The 25,180-nt window shown below is 32.8% G+C and overlaps 3 protein-coding genes across 9 annotated transcripts; 1 reads left to right on the top strand and 2 right to left on the bottom strand.

Moving 5' to 3' along the window:
* Positions 1–656: 656 nt before the first annotated feature.
* LOC141717506 (plastidic ATP/ADP-transporter-like) lies at positions 657–4,238 on the bottom strand. The gene is made up of 5 exons (XM_074519620.1): positions 3,349–4,238; positions 2,307–2,561; positions 1,959–2,102; positions 1,526–1,873; positions 657–1,300 (listed from the first exon to the last, which is right to left on the bottom strand). The coding sequence occupies exons 1-5, from the start codon at positions 4,114–4,116 to the stop codon at positions 971–973; spliced, it is 1,845 nt and encodes a 614-aa protein (XP_074375721.1). The 5' UTR covers positions 4,117–4,238; the 3' UTR covers positions 657–970.
* A 3,641-nt stretch (positions 4,239–7,879) lies between these two features.
* LOC141717505 (caffeoylshikimate esterase-like) lies at positions 7,880–10,671 on the bottom strand. Its single transcript, XM_074519619.1, has 2 exons — positions 10,012–10,671; positions 7,880–8,492 (listed from the first exon to the last, which is right to left on the bottom strand). Exons 1-2 carry the CDS (start codon positions 10,516–10,518, stop codon positions 8,046–8,048), a joined length of 954 nt encoding a protein of 317 aa, XP_074375720.1. The 5' UTR covers positions 10,519–10,671; the 3' UTR covers positions 7,880–8,045.
* Positions 10,672–16,522: 5,851 nt separating this feature from the next.
* LOC141717504 (protein ANTI-SILENCING 1-like) lies at positions 16,523–24,811 on the top strand. Of its 7 annotated transcripts, XR_012573690.1 has the most exons (14): positions 16,523–16,849; positions 18,215–18,629; positions 18,739–18,907; positions 19,811–19,966; positions 20,040–20,267; positions 20,351–20,589; positions 21,037–21,063; positions 21,800–21,892; positions 22,514–22,592; positions 22,685–22,775; positions 23,182–23,299; positions 23,919–24,035; positions 24,324–24,443; positions 24,528–24,811. XR_012573690.1 is itself a non-coding variant. In XM_074519617.1 (13 exons), exons 2-13 carry the CDS (start codon positions 18,270–18,272, stop codon positions 24,381–24,383), a joined length of 1,722 nt encoding a protein of 573 aa, XP_074375718.1. In that variant the 5' UTR covers positions 16,523–16,849; positions 18,215–18,269; the 3' UTR covers positions 24,384–24,811. The 7 variants fall into 7 exon arrangements, 5 of the variants coding, with proteins under 5 accessions (XP_074375718.1, XP_074375717.1, XP_074375715.1 ...); XR_012573691.1 differs by having other exon boundaries at positions 23,182–23,294; positions 24,324–24,811; XM_074519617.1 differs by having other exon boundaries at positions 23,182–23,287; positions 23,922–24,035; positions 24,324–24,811.
* Positions 24,812–25,180: the final 369 nt, after the last annotated feature.

Below are 25,180 nucleotides of genomic sequence, written 5' to 3'. Positions count from 1 at the left end.
TCGGATTCTCATGACGCATAACATCAAGATTACTCTACGATCTCAAAGTGTCAGAGAATGATCATTTTCAGGATCTTATATTCTAATATTCCCCTTACTCGAGAGCTCATTCGTGTGCTCCGTCGGTCTGAACTCTGGTACCATAAGGAACCAATTACTTCAAAATCTTAAGGTGTTAGAGAATGGTCAATGAACCAGTTACTCTAAAACCTTAAGATTATATTCTAACACCTTACTCCATTAATGGCATCCGTTTTACGAAAGAAAATCAAACCAGGAAGAATCTGAATATTGCAACTGCAAGGCATGGTTGTGGGGGAGGGAATCAAACCAGGAATAATCTGAATATGCAACTGCAAGACATGGTTGTGGGGGAGGGAATTCTGGGGGCTACGCATTTTGAAGCACTTCTGCCAGCTGAGACTGAGAGTCCAATTTGTACTAAATTTTGTTTGTGTGCTAATGTGTTTCAGATTTGGTGAGACCATAAAGCAACAGTTAAACTGTGGTACTAGACCAGCCAGTTTTGTCTTACGAAGAAAAATGCAAGAGAAATTGGCCAAAATTATTGACACCTAATAATATAGCACATTGATTTGTACTATCAGGAAAAAATGGACAATCTTCAAAGTTGGGGGAATTATGCTATCAACTGATATTGAAAAAAACCTTCCATCAAAATATAAAAATAATGATAAGTCCAGAAAGTGACAACAATGAAAACTAAAACTTAATCAAACAGAACTAGCCCTCAACACTTCTATGAAAAATGAGGACATAGTAAGCAACAAATTTTCGTGGTTCCCATTTTTTCTGTAAATAGACGATCGTATCTTAACAAATTCCGATTATTTTTATAGGTTGGTTGCCACATCTCTAAAACTTCTGCAAAATACTCACCATCATTTTTGCTGCTTATTCCTACATTGCTAAGGAGGTAATGGAACATATCATTACGCATTCATGGACTTCAAGTAGAATCACCTCCGATTCGCTTCAGTTCCTGCCCACTTGCAATAGAACCATTGCCAGGTTCATTTGAAGAAATTACTGGGATTTTCACTGAGGCTCTTTCCATCTCTTTTTCCAGCTCTTCTTCTTGGCGCAATGCAGTAAACTGGGTGTCCAAAGACTTCGCTGCCGCAAGCCATGCAAGAACAATTACCAGAAGTACACCTCCGAGGTAGGGGGTTGAGTTTGCAAGTGACCCAAAGGTCAAGATCATGAACTGCTGAATCAAAGCACCTCCAGATTTCCCCAAAGGATTGCAGACAACATCAATGGCAGCTTTCCCTTTAACCTGAGCAAGAATTAATTGTATTACAACCATGTACGGAAAATTACAATTGCTAGAATACCAGGAATCAGTGAAGCGAAATCTCAAATTGTGTTTCTCATGAACTAGTCATCCGATGTCAGAAACTTTTTAAGAATATAAAATCATGTTCACAATTCTAAAAAAGCATTTATTAAATAATTGCAAAACATTAATCATATGATAAAATTGAAAAAAAAAGCAACGAACCTTGGTGTCTTCGTCCAAAGGAATGTAGGCCATTTCCTTGCAAGGATCAAATAAGCTGTATTTAGCACTTTTGCTAAAGATATTCTGCATTGCACCCACATAAACCGCGGCTAGTAGTGGGGTGATCCCGAAACTCATAAGAGCAGGTGTAAGGGGGTCGCCAAACAAGAGTAGAGAAAAAAATCCCACTCCTGTGAGTAGCAGGACTGTTGGTGTAATCTTTGCTGCCATACCCCAGCCATATTTATTAAAGATCCATTGACTTAGCAACATCATCGTGAAAGTCGCTATTCCAGTGGCAGTAGAGAAGTCTCCCATGAAGGAAGAGTATTCATTTGGGCTGGGGAACTGCCACAAGGAGAAATGAGAAACCATTAGAAAGGGGGAAAAGGAAAACTAGGTTAGCATATTTGAAGGCTGGTTTAAGTTGTACCTGAGCTTTTAGCTTTGATTTCCATGTAACCTCAACAAGGTTGATACTGATACCATATGCTACCACTAGCGTAGCAAGATCCCTTATGTACGGAGAGGAGACCAAAAACTTCAAGCTTTCCATCGTCCCCATTTTCGGCTTCTCCTGCAATGATCATTATTCTATTATGTACAATCAAAATAAAAAACTTGACTTCTCAAGTGTCACGCTTAATTCATATTCTGCAGTCATAATAACTTTGTAAGTATCTTTTTTTCTCTTTCGTTTCAATAAGGAAGAAAGAAAATAAAGTTAAGGCCATTAGAAGATTTACTTAGAAGCCCTGAAGATAATGTTACAAAAGGTTACCTTCTTCTTCTTACTGCGAGTAGGAAGAGGAACATAAGTGTTAACCCACCAATATAGAGCACAAATAGCAAGTCCCATCACCACCACGATACTCATCATCCCTTTAAGTGAAAGAGCCCAACCATCAATTCCAGGAGCCAAATTCATTCTCAAATTAGAGAAGTATTTCACTGTACGTCCAGAGAAAATAAGGGCCACATTTGCTCCCAGCCCAAACAGAGGATAGAATTTTTTAGCTTCTTCAACAGTTGTTATCTGCAAACATAAGAACATAAGATGGTCATATTGCAGCTAAGAAAATATGTCATTGTTTTTAGCAAAGTATGAAAAGACCCCATATCTGTAACATTTGGTGCTAACTATGTAAACAATTTCAATCTAGTTTTTTTTCTTTACTTCCCACTGACATGGAAACAGTTACATATTTTAGAATTTAAGGGAAAAAAGATAAAGAGTATCTTGTTCTTCCCATTCAATGGCACAACATAGCTTACAATTCACAGATCCAAACAAACAATCTAATAATCTATAGCCGAATACAAAGAAAAGTACGGTCCTCTGTCTACGACATAAGAAACAAATCCGACCTTTTAGCAAATCATCAACATAGTATACAAGTGGTCTTATGTAATATAATAGTGAAATTCATGTCGCACCACTGAGCCGCGGCACACTCCATCAACTATATGTCATCCATAACAAAGTTGACCAGAGTCTCCATTTTAAAGTGGCCATAGACAAAAATAATTTGAAACCAAAAAGAGCATCACAATCACTGAGGGACCTCAATATCACAAGAATTAGATTCTAAAACCATTTAAGCCTTAGACTACTAGTCAAGCAAACAATTTCTACATAACCAATAGGAATCTCAGCTACATATCGAAAAATTAACATCAACAAACCAACTTGTGCTAACAGAATTCCAAATTTCAAAACATACATACATAGTATTACAATCTGATGCTAAATATCATGCACAATCAAACAAAAGCTTAAAACCGAAAACCGAAAACATAATCCGATGAGTTGAGATAATCACCTGATTAGCAAACCCCCAAAACAGCACAGAAACAACAACACTGCCCCAAAGCTCAGCCATAACATAAAACAAGCAAAAACTCCAAATCCTCAAAATGGCAAGTGGCCCGAGAAATCGAGGCCCAAGTGAAGCAAGCAGCTTATCAGCCAACACAGTAGGGTGAAAATAGCCATTCAAAGGGTACAAAACAAATCCAAAAGCCCCAAAAAAAGCAATAAAAGGCAACATAACAGTATAAAAAAGAGCTTGTTTTGACAACACATTAGACAATTTTGTATACAACAACATAAATCCAATAGCCATAGGCAAATTAACCCAAGTTTTCAAGAAAGGTATAATCTCAGCACTAGAGCCTTTAGCTGTCACAACTAACACATCTTTAGTATCTCTTAAAATTGTGTAATTAAAAAGAATACAAAAGAACATTAACCCGAGTGGTACAATCTTCTTTAGAGTCACAATTTCAATACCCATAAATTTTTGAGCTTCAAAGATTGAATCTTTATCAACTCCATCACCAGAAAAAGCTTGAGCTTTGCATACATGTCTATAAAGGTGCTTGCTTTGAGGTGGTTTTGTAATAAAGCCTTGAAATTTATGAAGAGCATTGAGAGATAAAGAGAACCCATGAAGAGAAGTGGGTTTTAAGGGTTTTAGAGAGTTTAAGGTGAGTCTTTGTCTGAGGGTGTTGGATTGAGGATTAAAGGACTTGGGTTTGGGGTTTGAAGGTAGAGAAAGAAGCCCTTTTGGTTGGAAGATGGTTTCCATTTTAACTCTCTATCTCTCTCTCTCTTTCTCGGCGAGAGTGAGGGGAGACTTTAAGGTGGTGGGAGAGATAACATGGGAAAGAGAGAGAGAGATAGGGAGATAAGGTGGCGAGGAAGAAGGTGAGTTTAGGGTATGCTTTTATATACTAAATTAAAATTAAAATGTTTCTAACCAAAAAAATTCAAAAATTTTACATTTGTTTTATGACGAAGTGGTTATTTGTTTGTTGTCATCCCGAAAATAAAGATACTAATTTTTAAGACTATAAGTCATATTTGTCCAAAAATAAACAAAAATTTGTTTTCTAAATTTGTGAAATTTCTTTAAAAATTTGAAACGCGTTTAAAATATGAGATTTCAACGTGTTTAGTGGAATCAACTTTTAAAATATAAAATTGAATTTGATCTTTAATTTTACTTTTATTCCAAGATTCAAATGTCATAGCTTCGGTGTAATTATTTAATTTTATTTTTTATTCATAGTGATTATTTGTATGGAGCACGATGGTGATTTTTGGAAAATAAACACTTTCGGTTTAAAAAATTACAAGAATAATTTATCATTATCAATTTAAAACTTTTTTAGAAAAATTTAATACCATATATCAAATTATTTCCAACCGTTAACAATAATATATTTGCATTTTTATTACGTATTTTTATACGAGTGGTGCTAGGTTCTCTAAATTTTTTACTAAATGATCTGGCAAACACATGACATGTTTTAATTTGTGGGCGCATATTAATACACGCGGGGTATCATATTATATTTAAGAAATGTGCTATTTATTATACGCCCATCAGCATTTTGGGGAAGTTTTGGGGGGAAATTTGGGGAACCTGTTATTTCTATTTTTATATTATTTAAAAGTTGACGTTTGCAGCCAAAACTAAAATAAAAACCCGCCCGCGGAAAAAGAAGAATCAAATAAATAGGACAATGTTTCAAAATAAAACAGAGCATAAATCACATTTTACCCGTTGTTTCAAATCAATACATTGAACTAGTAGTCAAATAAATTGTGATGAAACCTTGACAATTAAATAGGCACTCCCTCACTCTCCTGGTTTTTTACATCGGGGATAGGCACATATTTTAAAACTTCCGTAAAATATAATTTTTTAAATATTTTTTTAAATGATTATAATATTTAAATTTTTTATGAAAAAAAAATTCTAAAAAAAAATATAGAATCATATTTTATGATAATCTTAAATGTATGTTAAGCACGAGGGAAAATTATATAAAAAATACGGTAGCACGGTGAGAGTATAAAGTAATGAATGTATGATACATGCCACTTCTAGTTTAATTTTTAATTTGATAAATTTATACAAGGCCCTTTTTTAATTGGAGCTTTTAAGTTTAGTACAAATAAATAGATATGCTTACCAAAGTCTGATATTTTATTACTAAATTTGATTCATTACATTTCTTGCAAGATAGGGCACATTTCTTTTTATAGAAGTCATATTAACTAATTTTTGACAAAATTAAATATTACTCTTATATTATTTTAAAAAACTAAAAATTAAATATTAAAGTAGATTAAATCTATTTTCCGGTGATATAATTTTTTTATTTTGTTCAATTATAAAATATTAATAAACTTCACTCAAATTTTAGTCAATTTGACTGGGTTAAAGTCAAATGTGACAAATAAAATGGGATGGAGAGAGTATATAACGAACTCAAGTTTAGGTGTTTAAAATGAACCGTCGTTTAAGTTTAACAAACTCAAATCTAAAACGAACTCGACTCGTTTAATTAGCAATCGAGTTAATTTACGAGCAAACTAATTGAGAACAAGCTGAGTATAAGCTCATGCTCATCAATAAAAATAATTTCTTTTAAAAAAATTTAATTTAAAAATAAGAAAAATAATATTATTTAATAATGATTTAATGTGAATTATAAACAAGTTCTAGCTCTAATCAAAACTATTTTTTAAAATTTTCAATCAAATTAATTGGCATCAATACTCAGCTCCGTTTGATAAACGAAGTTGAAGGAAACTCGAGTTGAATCGAGTTCAGAACTCGAGCTTGAAATTAGTTCAAATTAAACCGAATTCAAATAAATGAAATCAAACTCGAGCTGCACCCTCGAATATACAATCACTGCACAAACAGAATTGCGTTAAATACACTTGAATGGAAACAAAATATAAGCCAGAATACAAGTTGAGCGCAAAGCTTCAAAACTGGTTACTGAAATTGCACTGCTCAATTGCTGTGTGGAGGGGGGGTTACAACTTGAAACTGGCGAAACATATTGTTTTGTACTCTACTACTCTGTTAACATAGATAGACGTGGATGTACGCTACACCGTTGCCAATAAAGATGAGGATTCCCCCTCCGTCCTTTTCGATTGTTATCGTTTTTAAGGAGTGTTCGACACGTATTTTTAGATGAATAAAAAATATAGTTCTATAATTTTTTAAACAAAATTTTTTTTTTCTGAATAAAAATTTAAACATCTTATTTTTATTCAAAAAAAAATTAAAAAAAATAAAGAAGTATATTTTATATTTATCCTAAAATACTCGTCAGAATCTGTCAAAGAAACGATAACAATTGGACGGAACAGATGGAGTAAATAAATTAAAAATCAATGCAATACGTGTATGTATGGGCACCCCTCGAAACTCTCAATTCTTTTGCACCTTCCATACGCCAACATCCACAGACCACATGCCTCATTTTTTTCAGTGATCGAAAAATAATCTCAAAATTAAGGATTTGAAATAAAGAAACTAGAAATCGTAAATTTTAAATAACCGATGTAAAATCTCAAGGTGGCAGAGTCCGAACAAGATTTTATATTTTTTAAGACTCTTCCTTAGTTGTATGATACGTTTCGCTATGATTAATAGTAACAACAAATATAAACAATGTCAATACTAATATAAATAACAAGTATTTAAATTAAATGAATGGGGTGGGAGGACTCGAACCCGAATACCTTCCTAAACCGAGCTATAAACCGAATTATGATACTATGTTAAGTAACCAGTATGTGTAAAATCTTAAGGTGGTAGTGGAACAACCGAACAACATTTTATACATTTAAACACTGAAATCATGATAGTAAAACTTCGAAAATCGTATTTAATCAGTTACGTTTTTAAAATTCGAGTATCTTACAGATTTTTCGAATATTCTTTTTCAGCACTCAATTATTTTTCAATCTAAATCAATTTATCTCTTATTTTTGAGTAATCGTTCGAGTGAGACCGGTTTTTTACATAAAATTGTTATAATTTACATTTAAATTTATCTAGACATAAAGAAAGCAAGATTTTATTGGTCACATGCACGTTTCCAAGTCCAATACAGCAATTGAAAAAAAAACTCGAGGCTTGAAAGGACAATTTACATGTGCGAAATTGAACAAATCTTTTTTGAGCTATTTTTTTTTTTAATTCGTTTACTTTGTTAAATAGTAATATGCACTATTGTGCTTTAAGTTTGATTCTCAATCTAATATTTTTTTGGACAAATATCAGGATAAAGCCCAACCGTAGTCTTAAAGGCCGGCCCGATTCTTTTGGGTTAAGTTTGATCGGACCCAACATAGAAAAGCATTTTAAGCGTCTAAATAAAGAAAATTTATATTTTATTCCAAATTATTGTTTTTTTTCGAACTGCTAACCTCCCGCAAATTGCACCAATCCCTACGTCGTTACATTACATTAAGGATCCTTTGCTTGGCTTCGAATTATCAATTTTGAATGATATGAAATGAGTTTACAATAAATATGAGCAACCGGTTTTTCTACCGTCTGCACATGGACAGACAATCTAATTAAAATTAGTATGTAATTCGGATACATAGAACATAATGAGCTTTCGAGTAATTCATACTAGTCAACAAGCTTGATTAGTCCCCCTCTTTCGATTTTAGAATACAAAATGCAATGAAACTTCAACTGTCACACTTGGGACCATACCTCTGCACTCTTTCATCAATCCAGGCCCTCATATCTCCCAGCACAAGATTGGCATTCTCATCAGGCTCCCCCTGTATCAATGAGTGGTACATTCCATCGTATAATTTAAGCGTTTTATCGACACTCGATGCCTTCTCGTATAACATCTCTGATCCTGTGTGGCAAGTAACTCCATCTGAGGTTCCGTGGCATGTCAGAAAAGGTGCTGTAACCTTATGGAAGTTGGCCTGAATGTAGTTGGTAACCCTTACAACTTCCCTCATTGTTCCTACCCTTGGCTTGCCCGAGTATCGTCTCGGATTCCCTGCTATTATCTTTAGTTTGTCCATGTCCTTAATGGCCTTGCCTACCATCTTATTGTCCGGCATTGCTGCCCACGTGTCTGCTAGCCCGAAGAGCAATCCGTATGCAAACAGATGCACCTTTAACAACACCGAATAATTAAATTGCAATGAGTTATCAGAACATAAACAATGAAAACAATGAAGTTGAGATTCTGACTTCTAAAACAACTCGAGATTGATAACGTGTTCTAAAAAATCTGTCTGCCAACAAACGCGCCCTTAACAACACCCACAAATAACAAATTCTATAAGCAAAGTAATCAAATTTCTTGTAACCTTAATCAACTGAAGTTATATCAGACATAACCCTCAAATTTTACTTAGATTACTTCATATTATAGTAAAGACTCAAAGCCAGTACTTAACCAGTTTAAACAAGTTAATGAGTTCCCTTCAAACATACAAAAACTATGCAGCCCGAAACTGCCTCAATCAAACAGTATCATACTACTAATTCAATCAAATTAAAAACTGGTGTAAGCGTGGTGCAAATAATCATGTAGAACTACTCTTTGTTCAATTACTCAATGTATATCCAACAATATATCAACAACACAAAGGAGTAATCTTTAGGAACAGTCGAATAGAAGAAATTTAAGGTTAAACAAGTGAGCTGATTCAGTCGCATTGTACTTGCATAGTTGCATTAGATTGCAGGTTTTTAAATGAATGCAAGCCTGCATCAAGCTGTCTCGGAAGTTTAATGTTATACTAATGTCATTAACTTTGTTGATCAGGATTACGAGGTAGGCGAGTAGCAGAGTACCTACTCTGTTTTGCCTTTCGGAAAAACTTAAGATTGATAAATTGGTCCAAGAATTTAGATCAAGGTCCTCCTCTGACAATGGGATTTCAACTAAAATTATATTCTTAGCACATACTTGTGAAGAACTCTTAACAAAATCTCCTTCCCTCACCTAGTTCACCTTAATTACAAAGTTCCACTACAAATCTTTTAGCCTGCCAACTCTAAACCATTGATCCTTTGACAAAGTTATATCCGTAAGAAGAATTTCTCGTTTGGGATATCTTATTAGTAACTTATAAGTTAAAAAATGTATGTATTTACGACCTAAGTAACTTATATTTACACCTGCACCTCAATTCACATCAAAATAGACATAGACAAAGATAAAATTCAATTAATCATAACAAGTACCTTGGACAATACTAAAATTATATCCATAGAAAGAATTACTCCTTTGAGTTATCTTATAAGTAACTTATAGTTAAAAATGTATGTATTTCTGACTTACAAGTAACTTATATTTGCATCGACACCTCAATTCACATCTAACCATATACAGACGAAGATAAAATTCAATTAATCATAACAAGTATTCTCTCCCTCCGTCCCTAAAAATGTTTCATATTTGTGTTGTGTTGGACACGTTTGTCAATACACATTTTTTTATTGTTAATATCTTTAATTTCGTATTAGTATTAAATATAAAAACTTCATTGTATTAAAGTACTCGTAAATACGAATCCAACAAGATCACTAATGACTATATTTGATCTTATAGAATAAACGTAAATTAATAGTCAATCGATTACCATGTCAGAGAGGAGAAGTTTTATGGGACGGAGGGAGTACCTTGGACGGAATCATGGCCTGAGGAATAACAAACAACGGAGCCGAAAAGATCAACCCGGTCCACACCGCAGCCTCGGACTGAAAATACATGATCATCGTAATCATACCACCCATAGACTCACCAAACAAAAACGCAGGCAAGTCCTTAAACTCCTCACTCTTTCTTACACTAACAAAATAACAAAGTGAAGTAGCCGCCACCTTGTCCACATCACCTAAATAGCCATGCAAACCCTCAGACCGTCCATGCCCTAGCAAATCAGCTGCGAAAACAGCGTACCCCCACGTGGCAAAACTAATGCAGATCTTCTGAAACATCCAGCCTGAGTCTGAACCATAGCCATGTGTCATGAAAACAGATGCTTTGATTGCAGTGTCATTGAGTGGTAAGAATGACTGTGTGAATATTTTCCCGGTTGGTGTTTGGAAATATGATTTCGAGTTTTTTACGCCCTGCGATGCGTAGTACTCTTCTTCAGGCATGTCTCCCCAGAAATTTGCTGCCATTTTGTTGAGAGGATGGAATGTGAGAGGTGTTTGAGGATGCAATGAGAATTTGAGTTTGAAGAGTTGAGGTTTCACCAACTTTAAGGTTGGTCAAATGTGGTTTTGAGCGGTTGAGGGTTTGGTTGGTGAATGACAATTTGAGATGACTTGCTTTGTGTTGTGGTGGGTTGGAGCTTTTTATGGTTTGGTAAATTATTCATGATGACTAATTGAGTGTGTGTTTTTTTAATAGTTAAATATGTTACTAGTCTGATCTTAATCTCTGTTAAAGAAATCAAGATCTCGAATATAATTAATTGAGTTTTATGTTTCTATTCCTTTGAATTAAAAAATCGAACATGTGATTTAATATTATCGTCCATTTATTATGAATTGAATATGTGATTTATTATCATCAACCGTCTCTTATTGTTGTGGTAGATATTTAACTTTAACAATAAGTAAAATATATTATGTTTTGTAACAGGGATTCGGAGTTATAGACGGTTGTAGGTTTTTGGAAATATGAGAACTAATATTTTATTTCTCCTTCCGTCCCAACCATTTGTATATAAATGATTTGAACACGGAGAATGAGAAATGTATTAAAAAATATTACATTTGATAACATGGTCTGAGATAAAAAAAAGTGTAAATCAGTGAGAAAAAAATATAAAAGATGGGTTAAATGATGAAATCAATTAATATTTAATATATAAAATGAGTGTGGTGCGAGAAAGCAATGAATATAGTTGATTTTCATATCATTAAAATTTTATTATTTTTGGTACTTTTGAAATATATAATTAATTTTTATATTATTAAAATTTTATTATTTTTACTAACTTTTAAAATGTATAGAATTTAAGGAGAGACACTAAGGGAGTAGAATGTTTTAGTTGTTAAAATCAATAAATTTAATTAATTTTCATTAGAAAGTAACCTCTAATGAGTATTGCGTTACAACTTGCAAGTCTTTATCGAGGAGTAGGTGAGATGTTTGACTTTGATGCAAATGTGCCAATTTCAGATTAAAGTTACGTCCGATCAAACAAACGACTACCAATTTATGCGTCTACACCTTATCCTTTTAAACCTAGTTTTAGACGTCTACCAACTCAACTCAGAGGAGGTATGTTTTTTTTGCACGTTTGACACGTATTTAAAGGTAACTATAAAGTATATTTTCGTAATTTTTATTTAGAGGAAAATAATTTTTTTAAAAAATTAGACAATTATATTTAATAAGAGTATTAAAGTGTGTGCTGAGCCCCTTTCCCCAATGTAAAGAATTGAGGGGGACGCATGAGGAAGTACTTTTTATTACTGCAAGTTATTTAAAAGAAATTATAATTTTGATCAATTAAAATAATTTTATTGTTCGGTGGAGCTTATTTAAAAGTAAAGCTCATAAACTGTTCATTTGATTTGATGACATCAGTTTCTATAAAATATACTCCCTCAGTCCCTTCCAATTGTTTACATTTTTTAGAAAGTGTGCGGTACGCATTTTAAGGTACATAAAAAGTATAGTTATGTAACTTATTTTTATAATTTTCTTTTTCTGAATAAAAGGTCGAATGTTTTAACTTTTATTCAGAAAAATAAAATTGTAAAAAAAATATTCAGAACTATACTTTATATGCACTTTAAAATACGTGTTAAACACTCTCTAAAAAATGTAAACAGTCGAAAGGGACGGAGGGAGTAATAATAAAAAACCTAGCTTTAAATATTTGAAATCAATTTTGAAGGGTGTTTCAAATTTAAATCCCCTACAAAATGGGTAAATTATTTTTATTGTCATGAGAAAATGGGTAATTGTACTATTTTTCGTTTAGGCAAAATTTAATTTTAAGAAGGCTCGCAAGGATTAACTCAGTTGGTTAAACAGAGAATAAATATCTTGTTAGTTACAAGTTCGAATAGTTACAAGTTCGAATTCCACATGAGTAGAATTTATGATTATGCTTTATGAGTCAGAGTTTGTCGCTTAAATGTGGTTTATCTTGATTCACGTGGTTTGTAGGTTATTGCGTGAGCCCGTATGATTTATTCGATGCGGATCCCAAAGGAAGCGGTTGCGGGTTATTTACGGAAAAAAATTCAAAAAAAAATTCTTCGAAATGTATAGGTTTGAAACCTGGACTTGGATCAGGACTAGTGGACCTAGCCAAAATATACTAATATTCTCTTGACCTTCTGTACTTGGGCCGGAATCGTTGTTAGGATATGGGCCATCTTTTGTGTGGAGACCTGTGACAGTATTTTTCAGAAAATGGGCTAGAAGAGTCGGTTTCTCTTTATCAAGCCTGCTAAAAGAGTAGAAGACCACTGAAGCTCAGGTCAGTAACTTCAGGGTGCCAATCCAACCATTAACAGAAGGGATGGTTCTTTATACTATAGGCAAAACCTATACAGAATGTAGTGAAGATAATTGTGGATGCAGCAATTTTTTCTGAGGTGGGAAGCTCTGGCATTGGTATCATAGCTCGTGATCATCATGATAGTTTACTGGAAGTTATGACAACAAGGTTCAACGAAGTCATGAACTCTTTGATGGTGGAAGTAATTGTCATCAAGGAAGCGCTGAGTTGGGCAAAAGACAAATAATGGAACCAGATTACTATTGAATCTAATTGTTTGGTAGTGATACAACTGATCCGTAGTTCCACTCCCATGAGGTCAATGCTCAGTAAGCTGATTAAGGAATGAAGGAGGTTGATTAGTGATTCTTGAGTTGTATTTTATTAATCGATCTGCGAATACGTCGTCACATGAGCTAGCTCAGGTGTCTCATAAAGTACCCTGATTGTAGTTTTGACTGAAGTTTTAAATTAAGACATGTATTTTGGATGATTTGAATGAGTAATGAAATTATTTTTCGTTAAAAAAAAGAGTAGAATACCACTTGCATAAGTTCAAACTAGGCCTCATTGCTTGAGACTGTAATATTGTTAAACATAAATTATGGAAGATAAACTTAACAAAAAAAAAGGAGAAGTTAAAATTAAAAAAATCGCCATATAACTATGATTAAAATTTTTAAAAATTGAAAATAAATAATTAATTAAGATACCGATTTATGATTTATCGGATGATTTTTTTTAAAATAAACAATATAATTTATCAGCAATTTAATAAACCGGTAAAATATTTTTAACTGATTAATAATCGATTAATTGACGATTTTTAAAAAATGATTTTGCTTCGAAAGTTTTACGACAAACCAGAGTATTTTTTAGTAAAAGTATTTTGATGAACAGGCACGCAGGTACGAGCTCTCTTAGGTCACATCAAATGATTTTTTTACTGAATTTAATAATTTTCTTCTAAAATTTAAATCATACACCCATTCTTTTGCGCCGTAAATGTCAGTTTTATTAAACAAACAATAGCCTATTTGATATTTCTACTTTTCACATTCAAAATTTGATGAAAATATTAAATTATAATCGAATATTTTAAATCTATGAAAATGAAGAATACATCCTAATATCTTAAACTGGAAGAGGAAAGTTGTACGAAGATCATTATTTTATCGGAGACTCATAGAACGAATATCTCGAAGAACGAAGAACTCGGATATCAGGTATGTTCTGCAATAAAAAAACTATAATATTTATTATTTTGTGAAGTATGTTTTACGGATATCAATAATTAATAAAAATTATTGAAGATTCTTCAAGTTAAAGAAATGTTGTGCAAACTAAATATATTTCATAAAATAATATATTCTATAACGTTCGACATGCAGTACATATGTCATATTTAAACTTTGGAATAAAATAATGATTTTTGTAGGGTATATGGTTCATAAGATAATATTTACAATATTTTACTTACAGAATATCAATGATCTTCGGGATTTCCATAAAAAATGTAATTTTTATAGAATTTATCATGGTTGTAAAAATCGGTAATCGGTACTAATCGGTTTAGGTACCGATTAGGGATTAATAGGCAAATCGGGGATTAATCGGAGAGATTAATCGGAACAAAAATCAGATATATTTAAATATTTTAATAATATTTAATATATTTACTTTATTTATTATGAAATATATAATTTAATAATAATTTATAAATATTAATTGAATTTTAAAAAATAGATCGGTCAATTTTTTTTTAAGGATTAATCGGGGATTAATCGGTGATTTTTAAAAAAATATAAACCTGAAGTCTACAATGAAAATTTAAGTTGGTTTTACTGGTGCATGTATTTTGGTCACAACTCACAATGTTGAAGTGATATTCAAATGTCGTATCGTATATTTGCTTGCACAAACAAAAATGATCCACATCAAATATGTAACGAATAATAGTCAGAAAAGAAAATATGCAATGTTTCTTGAAATAAATACATGGCCTCAGAAAATGCAGTGTATCTGAAAATAGATCATTACCAGAATTGCAAAAGGAGTTTGTTACCTATGCATTTTCAACATAACCCCATCAATTTTTACGACCAAATATAGGATGTTTAATTGACAAGCGATGCTTTTACGAAACTACAAACCACACTTTCGGTCCGTAAAAAAATCGTGAAGAATCGGTCCACTCCTAGGTTGACCGGAATTTTCACTTATCCCGTAATTGTATTTTCGAATTTTAAAAATAAGCAAAACCAAGTTAAAAAGAATATAAATTATACATAATTTTACTACAAAATTTTCATCTAAAAAATAAGATGAAAATATTTTACCTTTCAATCGCTAACTTTCTTTTCTTTTAAAATATTAGTAGCAGGACCTTAGTTTTATAGAAGGGTGAAATATTTTGATGAATCGTAATTTTTCTTTCTTTAAAACATACTTGCACATCCATTTTGTCTTTAATAAGATGTATACCGATTAGACACTACTCCCTCCGTCCCAATTTATCTGTTCTGTTTGATTTTTTATAGTTAAATTGACCAAATTTTGACTGAAAATTTTATATAGTATATATAATGGAAAAAAATTATAAAAATTATATCATTAGAAAGTACACATTATCTACTTTAATACGTATTCTTCAGTTTTTCAAAATAGTGAAAGATTGATATTTAATTTACGGTGAAAGTTGAGTCAATTTGACCGTAAAATGTCAAATATGACAGATAAATTGGGACGGATGTACTATATGTTATTTGTTTATTGCAAGTAGTAATTGTTTGAAAAGTAAAACAATGAACATAATTTTCACATTAATCTGTACGAACATCTATGAATTGAATTGGAAATTTAATTGACTAGTTATTAGTATTTTAGAAGCTGTTGTATGTTTTTAGGGTTTTGCTGGTTGCCTAAAATTGATTTCAAAAAAAATATCCTAAAATAATGTTTCACTTATTTTATTTGTTTATATTAATATCAATACATGATGTCTATCTTATTTAATTGGATCACCATATATTAGAATCTGACGTGTAATTTGTGAATTGTTTTCGTTTTTTATCGAATAATATGGCGTGACTAGAGGCGTAAATGAACCGAGTTGTTTGTTAACATCTCACAGTTCGTTCAAGTAAGCTCGTCCGATAAGTTTATCGAACTCGAGTTCGAACAATGTTTTTTGTTCGATTATTTTAACGAACCAAATCGAAATTTTAAGGTGTTCTACTCGAGTTCGATTCCTGTTCGGTTAGTTTATTAAGCTCGAGTTCGGTTCCAAAAAATTGTATATTTATAATATTATATGTATAAATAATATATGTATTATTAATAATATATATTATTTGTAATTATTTCAAATAAATATTTTTTGGTAAAAAATATTTAATTAATAGTCTGATACAAATTTGTACTTAAAATAGTATTTAAAATTATAGTTTTTTTTAAAAATATATTTAATGTTCAAGAACGGTTTGTCATGTTTCAATTTGATTCGATATGTTCGCGAACAGTTTGTGTTCGGTTCGAATATTAACTGTGGGTAAAAAGTAAAAGCCACGCGCGGTAAAAACAAGTCATACAAACCAACGGTTATCTCTCTCTCTCTCCATCACTCCTATAAGCCTACTACTCTCAATAACTGCCTGCAACGTTCCGTCGTACGCCCTTTTGCAGTTAGCGGTGCACACTACGCACCCCGCGCACGTTAGCACCACTCACTCCTATTTTCACTTCACGACAATCGACGCAAATATATTCTCTCTCTCCCACACTTTCCATTCTCAGCTCAAGTTTCATTTCTCGAGCACGAAAGCTTTACACCTATACTTACACATATACACACACCTATACTTACACATATACACACAGAACTGATCTCAGCATTACTGAAGCTCGAGCACTGTGTGTAGTGTGTGTTTTTGAGAGCATTGTGTGTGTGTGTGTTGATGCTCGTTGAAGATCTTCCCGCCATTTCTGTGAGCTTTTTGTTTTGACGTTTTGTTTTGTGTTTTTTTGATGTTTTAGTTTAATTGTTCTGTTAATGTGTTTGATTTGTGTAGTGTGTGTGTTTTTTTTTTGGATTTTCGCGCCATTTTAGTGAGTTTTTAATTGAATAATGACGTTTTTTGTGTTTTAGTTTAATCTACGTGTTAATGTGTTTGATTTGTGAGATAATTTATGTGTTGTGCATGTGTGTGTTTTTTTTAGGATTTTCGCGCCATTTTAGTGAGTTTTTAATTGAATAATGACGTTTTTTGTGCTTATTTTTGAATTGTTTTGGTTTAACTTTAATTGATGTGTTTATGTGTGTTTGAGGTGTGAGGTGATTTGTGTATAGTGTGTGATTTTTTAGAATGTTTGTTTTGTAGTTTTAGAACTATCTAGAAACAATGGACGAAGATCTTCGCGCCATTGTTGTATGCTTTGGATGATTATACACGCCTCTTTTGTGTTGTGTGTTTTTGTGATGATTTTCTAGTGTTTTATTGAATGCTTTGTTCATCAGCACACTTACACAAACATACAGAGAGAGAGAGAGAGATAGAATTGATATGAGGAATAGGTGAAAGCTGTAACTAACAACTTGACGGAGAGAGAGGAGAGAGAGAGAGAGAGAGAGAGAGAGAGAGAGAGAGGAGAGAGAGAGAGAGAGAGAGAGAGAGAGAGAGAGAGAGAGAGAGAGAGAGAGAGAGAGAGAGAGAGAGGGAGAGGGAGAGGGAGAGGGAGAGGCAAATATTTACTGATTGATTGTAAGTTTTAAGTAAGTTTTGCTTAATTAAAAAAAAGACTAGGTTTTGCTACTGGTCTAATTAGGTGAAGATATGAAGTAAAATTGTTGTTTGTATATCGTCGATATTCTTATATATGCGTATAATAACTGCGGTTCAAGTGTTTTGGAGCAATTTCAGCAGAATGTTCTTCGATTTTGTTGTTGGCCAGACTAATGTTTTTCAGAAATTTTTGCAAGATTATATCTCCTGTTCATACACATCTAACTTCTGATTATTCATGTATAGAGTATACAAATGTGCTTGCATCCTTAAATTTCGTAACTTTACTTGGTGGCGGTTATGTTTGACCTTCAGTTCCCCTAGCTACATGAGCCAATATATGAATTTTTCGTTGTTGTTTAAGTTTGTTTTCTACTCTGATCAAGCCAGCTGATTTTTTGGTTAGGAAAGTTTTACTTACGTGATTCTCTGATATATGTAGCTCAATATGATCTTTCTGTGCTTGGTATTATACATGTCATGCAAGTGGATTATTGAAGTTGTAATTTTGATAATTTTTGCCTTTCAGTATGGTCTATCCTGTAAGTGGTTGTCTTTTTACTAATATAGGTTTTGAAAGAACAACTTGTTCAAGCTTCGGGTGCTACTTGGTGTTTCTACTGATATGTCGACTCTTCAAGAAGAAGCAAGTGAACAAGAGAGTCCTGATTTCGAGTGGGGATGTAGAATAGGAAAAGGCAGCGGATTGAACAAAGATGTGCAGTTTTACAAGTCTTTCACATATGATGGTGTGAAATACTGTCTCAATGACTGTGTGTATTTGTGGCGCGATAAAAATTGTGAGCTTGATATTGGTAAGCTTGTAAAAGTGTGGGAAACGGCAAGCCACAAAAGAAAAATAAAAACTGTGTGGTTTTTCCGTCCTAATGATATAAAACATTGGCTGGGGGATGTTAAGCCGCTCAAGAATGAAATATTTTTAGCTTCCGGAAAAGGAGTTGGCGTTTATAATATCAATCCTTTGGTAACTGGCTTCCTTATGTTCTACCTCTCGTGTATCCTTGGTTTTAATATTTTGCGTATCTATGGAGCATGTTTCCAATAAAGCCATTTTCCCTCTTCAACTTTTGTAGGAATCAATATCTGGGAAATGCAATGTTGTTTGCACATCAGATGATAGGAGGAACATGCAAGTATCCAAGGAAGAACTAAAAATTGCCGACTACACCTTTTCTCGCACATTTGATGTTGACAACTACAAATTATCTGATAAATTTACTGATCCGATAGCTGGACATCAAGGTCAGCTATTCAAATTATGCTTACTGGATTATTTTTGCCCCTAATTTTTTATATATCAGAAACTGTAATCTAATGTTATTATGTGCTCAATTTCACTAGAGTCGCAATGATATTCATATATTCTAATACATATTCAAAGAAACTGCATATTATCTTCTTGCTGACCTATCATCTACGTAAATATGATAGAATATCAACAGCAATAGAAACTCAGGATGGAATTACCTGAATTATTGGAACAACTGTAAATGACCATTTTACTGTGAAAGAAAAATTGTACACGCAATCTCATGCCTATGGGTGGGTAACATTTACAAGTTGAATACAATTGTGGCTCCATTTCGAAATGCAAAGTTTTAGGTGTTCACTTCTGCACCATGTCCCTCCAGCATTTGAAGGTGCAGGGGCAGTGGACCTACACCAGTTGTCTTTTTTCATATTTTAAGAATCCAACTGTTTCCTTAATTTAATGACATTACTTTTCCTGCCTGGTCGGATGTTCATCAAATTTTGATAATAATCTCGTTTTGACTGTTATAGGAAAGTTAGAAATTTTGGTTTGAAAATAATTCTTTGTAAAATTTTATGGTGCTGCTATTATTGAGAAAAGTGGTGACCTCCACCAGGGGGAGGTTTACTGAGTTTAAAAGTGTCTGTAATCCAAAAGATGAGTGGCATATTTGTAAATATAAAGCTTATATCCTGTATGTCCATATATACACCTGTATGCCTTATTACAAAATCTTTTAACCTCATTTGACCATCTGAATTGCCCTCAGGATTCCTTTGCTCACTTTAATTCTACCTCTTTTTACTAGAGATGATGGAAGATGGGTACCATGATTATCCTTCATTCTCCACAAGGCATAAACTAAAGTTCCAGATTTTTTTCCCTTCATGCAGTTGAAAATTTCTTTAACAAGAATACTGATCAGAAGCTTAAAAGATTACATGTCAAGGCACGTTTGAATCAGGAACCCAGGAATGTAGGCATTCCAGCAAGGGCAGTTGGAGATAAAGATTTTGACAGGACTGGCGGTGCCGGGCAATTAGAGAAAGGTGATAATCGTACACTTTATTCTCTTCTATAGTGTGCTTTAAATAACAAGATACCGTGTTTTCTCTTATCCAGGATCAGTGAATACAGCTGCCAGTTTTGATAAGAAGGAACAATTTGTTGATAAAAATACTACACTGAGGCCTAAATCAATCCTTAAGACTGTCGAGAATCGTTCAGCTAAAATGTTTTCGTGTCAACTACCACCAGCTAAACGTAAAGTAAGATACTTGGAAGATTTACCCTGTGCGAAAGAGTCGGATATTAGTTCCTTCAAGAAAAGATTGCCTCTTAAAAATCCAGGTATGAAGTTGTCTCTGTCTTCATTAATTCTCCTATTTAGATAGTTGATATGCAATTTAATGCCAAAATTTAAGTGACATCAGGTTGGACAGAAGATCCTGCAAATTGTGCCGACCTTTTGCCAAATCTCCCTGATCATATACAAAATCTACTGAATTCTAGGCACCGTTATACAGATAAGATAGGACCCTTCAGTGAGGGGCATAATAACAAGGAAGCAAATGCAAATCTTAATAGTAGAACTGATCAGTCTAAGCGTCAAAAGGGACGCCGAACCCTGTGCCTAACTTCTGAGGTTGTTAGGAGGCCAGATGTGGTAAAGGTATAATATATAATGTGATCAATGATAAGATCAACTGCTAGCTATAGAAGTATAATAATTGACCGTTAAATGAAGTTCACTATCGTTGTTTTTAGAAATCGGCCACCCAAAGTTTCATGTACTTGACAAACCTTTTTTTTTAAATTATGAAATTGATTTTCTTTACTGTCAAATAAAATATAGTATGGTTTACATATTATCACCAGAAATTATGGCTATAAATATTTTTACTAAAAAGTCTACTTGTACATATTTTTTTATAAAAAGCATGTCTTTAAATATATATTTTTACCATTAGTTTAAATTACTGAGTAGTTATCATTCTACAATTTTTCATCTGACTTGTTCTTGTGGTACTTTAACATACTTGCATTACACATCCCACCATTTTCTAGAACAACATTAAATTTTCCAACCTGATTCATTTTGTGCTCTGTCTTTCTGCAGGAGTCCAATAAATGGTTCAAGCAAATGGTAAGCTTCATTGGTGTTTGTTTGTTAAATGACCAATTTGCCACTAAAAGTTCATCCACAGGCTTTGTAAAATGACTAATCCGTCTTCTAATATTAATATTGTTATTTATTATCAACATCATCATCAACATTATTAATGATTATGAGATTGATTAGAAATGGTGGTGAGCATGGAATGTGTTTTAGTTTCATAAAATTTTATTTTTGTTATGAAATGTATATTTAATATCATTTAAATGAAAATAGAAAAATCAAAGATAGAATCTGTCCACCAAAAAAATAAATAGGATTAAGAAGAACTTATAAAATTTAGGATAGATGCACCTGTTGATCTTTTTCAAAAAGTTAAATTGTTGGCCACTATTAGAGTATCTCAACTAAAATAAAGCACAGCATGTTTGGAGTAATAATTATGAGGATTACTTGTGATATAAAATGTGTTTTTCTGCTATAACTTGTAAGTTATAGCTATGTATTAGGTCCAATTTGCAAACAAAGACATGTATTTCTTATGTTGCAGAAGTCCATGATTCAGATATCTCATTTTTTATCCTGGATATCTTTATTTCTAATCATCATCAATTATTTTTCATCTTCTAGAAGAACCTTTTTGACATTTACCGTTCTGTCTCATGAACTTGTTTGTCAAATTAATCTTCTCTCTGTTGTAGCACAGATTCTCCATTTGATATTTCGTACCTTATATGTTTTACCTTTCACTTTTTCTTTTCCTCAGTCATGGAAGGAAAGACTTGAGAGAGCTCATGAAACAAACTGCCTTATCTTGCTTGAAAATCTCGATCCATCATATACATCACAAGATGTTGAGGTATATACATTCCAAATTAGGTATTTAAAACTTGAACCTGTGGTAGAATATTGTATATCCTTCAATTTGGGATCAACTAGCATTTTACCTTAATTCTATCGATTTAGGTTTGTAACATTTAATGAAATAATGTTAACAATACATTAGTAACACAAGTCATTTCTCAATCTGTTCCAACACGTCGATTTTAAACTAACATATTTATGTAATTACAATTATTTTGTTTTCTGGATTGCAACTGTGAATATGAATTTGAAGTTTTCTTTTATTTGTATGTAGTTCTCAGTAGATAATATGGTAAAGTCGCAGGAGCAGATGGCAAATATCCCCTCACACTCATAAATGTCAATTTTAACTCATTTTTCCAAAATTCCAACAGTTGAAAGTTGAAACAGAGTCTTTCTGAAGTCTATAAGTTGATTAATATAATAAGACTGCAAATACTGAAGCTGCATTACACAAAACAGTACCTAGTATCTTTTATTGGATATAATAGATGCATGATTATGAATAGCTCAACTCTTAAGCTTTTTGAATAAGAAAGAGGTATATGCAGCTGTGTATAATCCAATTGATCCATTTGAGGCATAATTATATTACGGAATCCTTGTTAATTTTCAGGACATTATTTGGCATGCATTCCAAGAAAATGTCAGTGCAAAGATGATACAGTGCAACAAATTTTGTAGCCCACTCAATGGTATTATATCTCATTTGAGCATATCATCTTGTACTTGTGTGCACTCGAATTAAACATCTTTTAGTGTCAGAATGATCGTTTTTTCCTAATAGGTCGAGCGTTGATCATATTCAAATCAAAAGGTGTGGCTGATTCAGCTCTGTCAGAGTTAAACAATAGATGCTTAATGCTAGATAATCAAAGGTGATGATGCGAATCTCCTAGAATAACTAGTTTGGCTTTTGTCCTCCCCCTCTTCTCATAATTTGTACTCCAATTTAAGTAGCTTTTAAAAATTATTTGAATCATTTGATCCCAAGTTGGTTCACAAGAATGATTCCAGTAGGTTAATTTTTACTGTAACTATAGGCTAAAGCTATACACACCCACTGTTCACACAGGTTTCCTCCTAATCTTCACATAGTTGTGTTGAGGCGTACTAATATGCAAACAAATCAATTTAATTTATTCCCGTCCTACTGGTGATTTGTAATTACTAGCTTGGCTTATTTTAGGTTTTCAAAGGATCCATACCAAGTATAATCTTAACAACTAGTTTGTTGTTTGCTTAAATACTCTAAATTTATTTTGTTAATGTGTTTTTCTGCAGACCAATTGTAGCTCGTAGGAGAAACCTAAAGCAGCCAGACAATTCAACCAATTTTTTTGGCCATTTATACATCGATAAGCCTAGATATCAAAAGCCGCGGGATGTGGTAATCTGTACTGTACATACATCTTTCTTCTTTTAACTGCCTTTGCTGTATAGTTATCTGTACTATACCTACATCTCCATTCTTATAACTGTCTTGCTATATTTGTCTAACATACAAGTCCCATTTGAATTATTATGTCGGACATATGAAAATTTCTATAATTTATTTTAGTTGAATGTTTTAGTTTGGAGTCGTATTCTGATCTATTACTCTAGATTGCCTTATTATATATAGGTCCATCTTCATGATATTAGTTATGAATTTTGGCACACTTATAATGTTGTATTGGATCCTTTATTTTGTACCCTTTCCTTTCTTTTTTAATTTCTGTACAACGCACAACAGAAGTAAGAGACTAAGTTGTATATGGTACTTCATAGAGTGCAACCTATATAATATTTCAAGTACCAAAAAATAAATTTATAAAGTAGAATAGGTTGGCGTGGAGCAAGTAAATGACTATTACTTGAAGCAGAACAGACACAACAAAGGGAGTGCAAATTGTCAGCATCATTTTTTTCCTTCCAAGTATCAGCATAAATTTGCAGTTCATGTAGAATCCATCAAATGTGATTCTTTTTTTTTCTTTAGTGAAATAGTACGTACTGAAGTCTCATTTCCTTTCACACAGCAGAATGCAGTGTCTACATCACATTATGCCCAGCAAAATACTGCTGAATATGAGCTGGCCCTGCATTGGTGGACATTGCAAAGGAAATCAACTTTAGTGTGGGATGCCTTGCACAAGGTAACTATTAATTAATTTATTTTATTTATAAAACTTTGCTATTAACATCAAATTGTACAACTATAATGCACGTTATTATAATATATTATAAATTATTATTATATTTAAATAATTATGTCGTGTATTTCGTGTCGTGTCGTGTACCTGATGGGTAAACCCAAAAACAAAATAATTATGGTCGTGTACTTTTGTGTCATGTACTAAAAATGTAAACACAAATCCTAAATCTCAGTGTCTTTTCATGCTAGTGTATGTGTAATATATTGTTCACACCTTCCATTCTTTCAGAATCAAGCAAGGGAGATGAAACGGATTGTAAGTCAACTGAAAACTCACAATACGAACTGAGTCTCCGGTAATCTTCTTCTGGCCGGCCATTTTGACAGCAGGCAGTTTCTAAAGAACGAAGTAGTCTTTTGTTCTTGCTACGGCTTTTTGAAACTAGTATTGTTGTATTTGCTGGTTTAAAGATCTGTTGATATGTCTCCCTAGGGCTTGTACGATAGCAGGAGAGTTTCATCTGTACAGAAGTTACCAGTTTGGGATTTAGAAGATCCAGTCAGATGTCGCTTTTGTATGGAATACAAGGTGGTCCTTGCAACTTGCAAGTGTATTAGAAAAATTGTGCAAATTTTATCTGAATGAACCCAGAAATGTACAATTTTTGTAATGTCTGATGGATGACTTTATATGTACACATCTCCAGAAATTCTCTTGCCACTGCAAACGGCTACATAAGCAGTATATTATCTGGTAATTAATTTGAGATTTCTTTCTGTTTTCTACTAAAAAAATTCAGAGTATCAGTTGGCGTAGTTTATATGAAGATTTAATGCATCATGTAGTATAAAAGTGTTCTACATTATATGATTACCACGAGCGTAGAGAAAATTTGATGCTGGATGAAAACAAGAAAAAACCGAATCCTCCTGACAATTTTCCATTCAGCCGGTTATCAATCTATGGCCAAGTTAACTACAGTTATAGATATAACGAGTCCTTACAAAATGATATAGGTGGCCCGGGTTGTGTAGTGTACAATGCTACGTGTAGTTTTCAGTCAAATTTTTTTTTCGTTCTTTTTTAATGAGGGTAAGATTGTGTACATCATACCCTCCCCCTAACTCTGTTAGAATGAGATTTTA

This window comes from Apium graveolens, chromosome 4 (genome assembly GCF_009905375.1).
Source record: "Apium graveolens cultivar Ventura chromosome 4, ASM990537v1, whole genome shotgun sequence".
Taxonomy (NCBI): Eukaryota; Viridiplantae; Streptophyta; class Magnoliopsida; order Apiales; family Apiaceae; genus Apium; species Apium graveolens.
Note: the sequence above shows the minus strand (reverse complement) of the source record. Positions and strands in the feature narration are given on the sequence as shown.

Bases quoted from the DNA above. Each gene is read 5' to 3' on its own strand.
- LOC141717506 (XM_074519620.1), bottom strand. From the start codon at position 4,116: ATGGAAACCATCTTCCAACCAAAAGGGCTTCTTTCTCTACCTTCAAAC. The intron at 1,874-1,958 runs GTACAACTTAAA...TCCTTGTGGCAG, and splicing joins AATCAAAGCTAAAAGCTCAG to TTCCCCAGCCCAAATGAATA. The intron at 1,301-1,525 runs GTTCGTTGCTTT...ATTCTTGCTCAG, and splicing joins CTTTGGACGAAGACACCAAG to GTTAAAGGGAAAGCTGCCAT.
- LOC141717505 (XM_074519619.1), bottom strand. From the start codon at position 10,518: ATGGCAGCAAATTTCTGGGGAGACATGCCTGAAGAAGAGTACTACGCA. The intron at 8,493-10,011 runs GTACTCCCTCCG...GTGTTGTTAAAG, and splicing joins AGGCCATGATTCCGTCCAAG to GTGCATCTGTTTGCATACGG.
- LOC141717504 (XM_074519614.1), top strand. From the start codon at position 18,270: ATGTCGACTCTTCAAGAAGAAGCAAGTGAACAAGAGAGTCCTGATTTC. The intron at 18,908-19,810 runs GTCAGCTATTCA...CCCTTCATGCAG, and splicing joins TCCGATAGCTGGACATCAAG to TTGAAAATTTCTTTAACAAG. The intron at 20,268-20,350 runs GTATGAAGTTGT...AAGTGACATCAG, and splicing joins ATTGCCTCTTAAAAATCCAG to GTTGGACAGAAGATCCTGCA.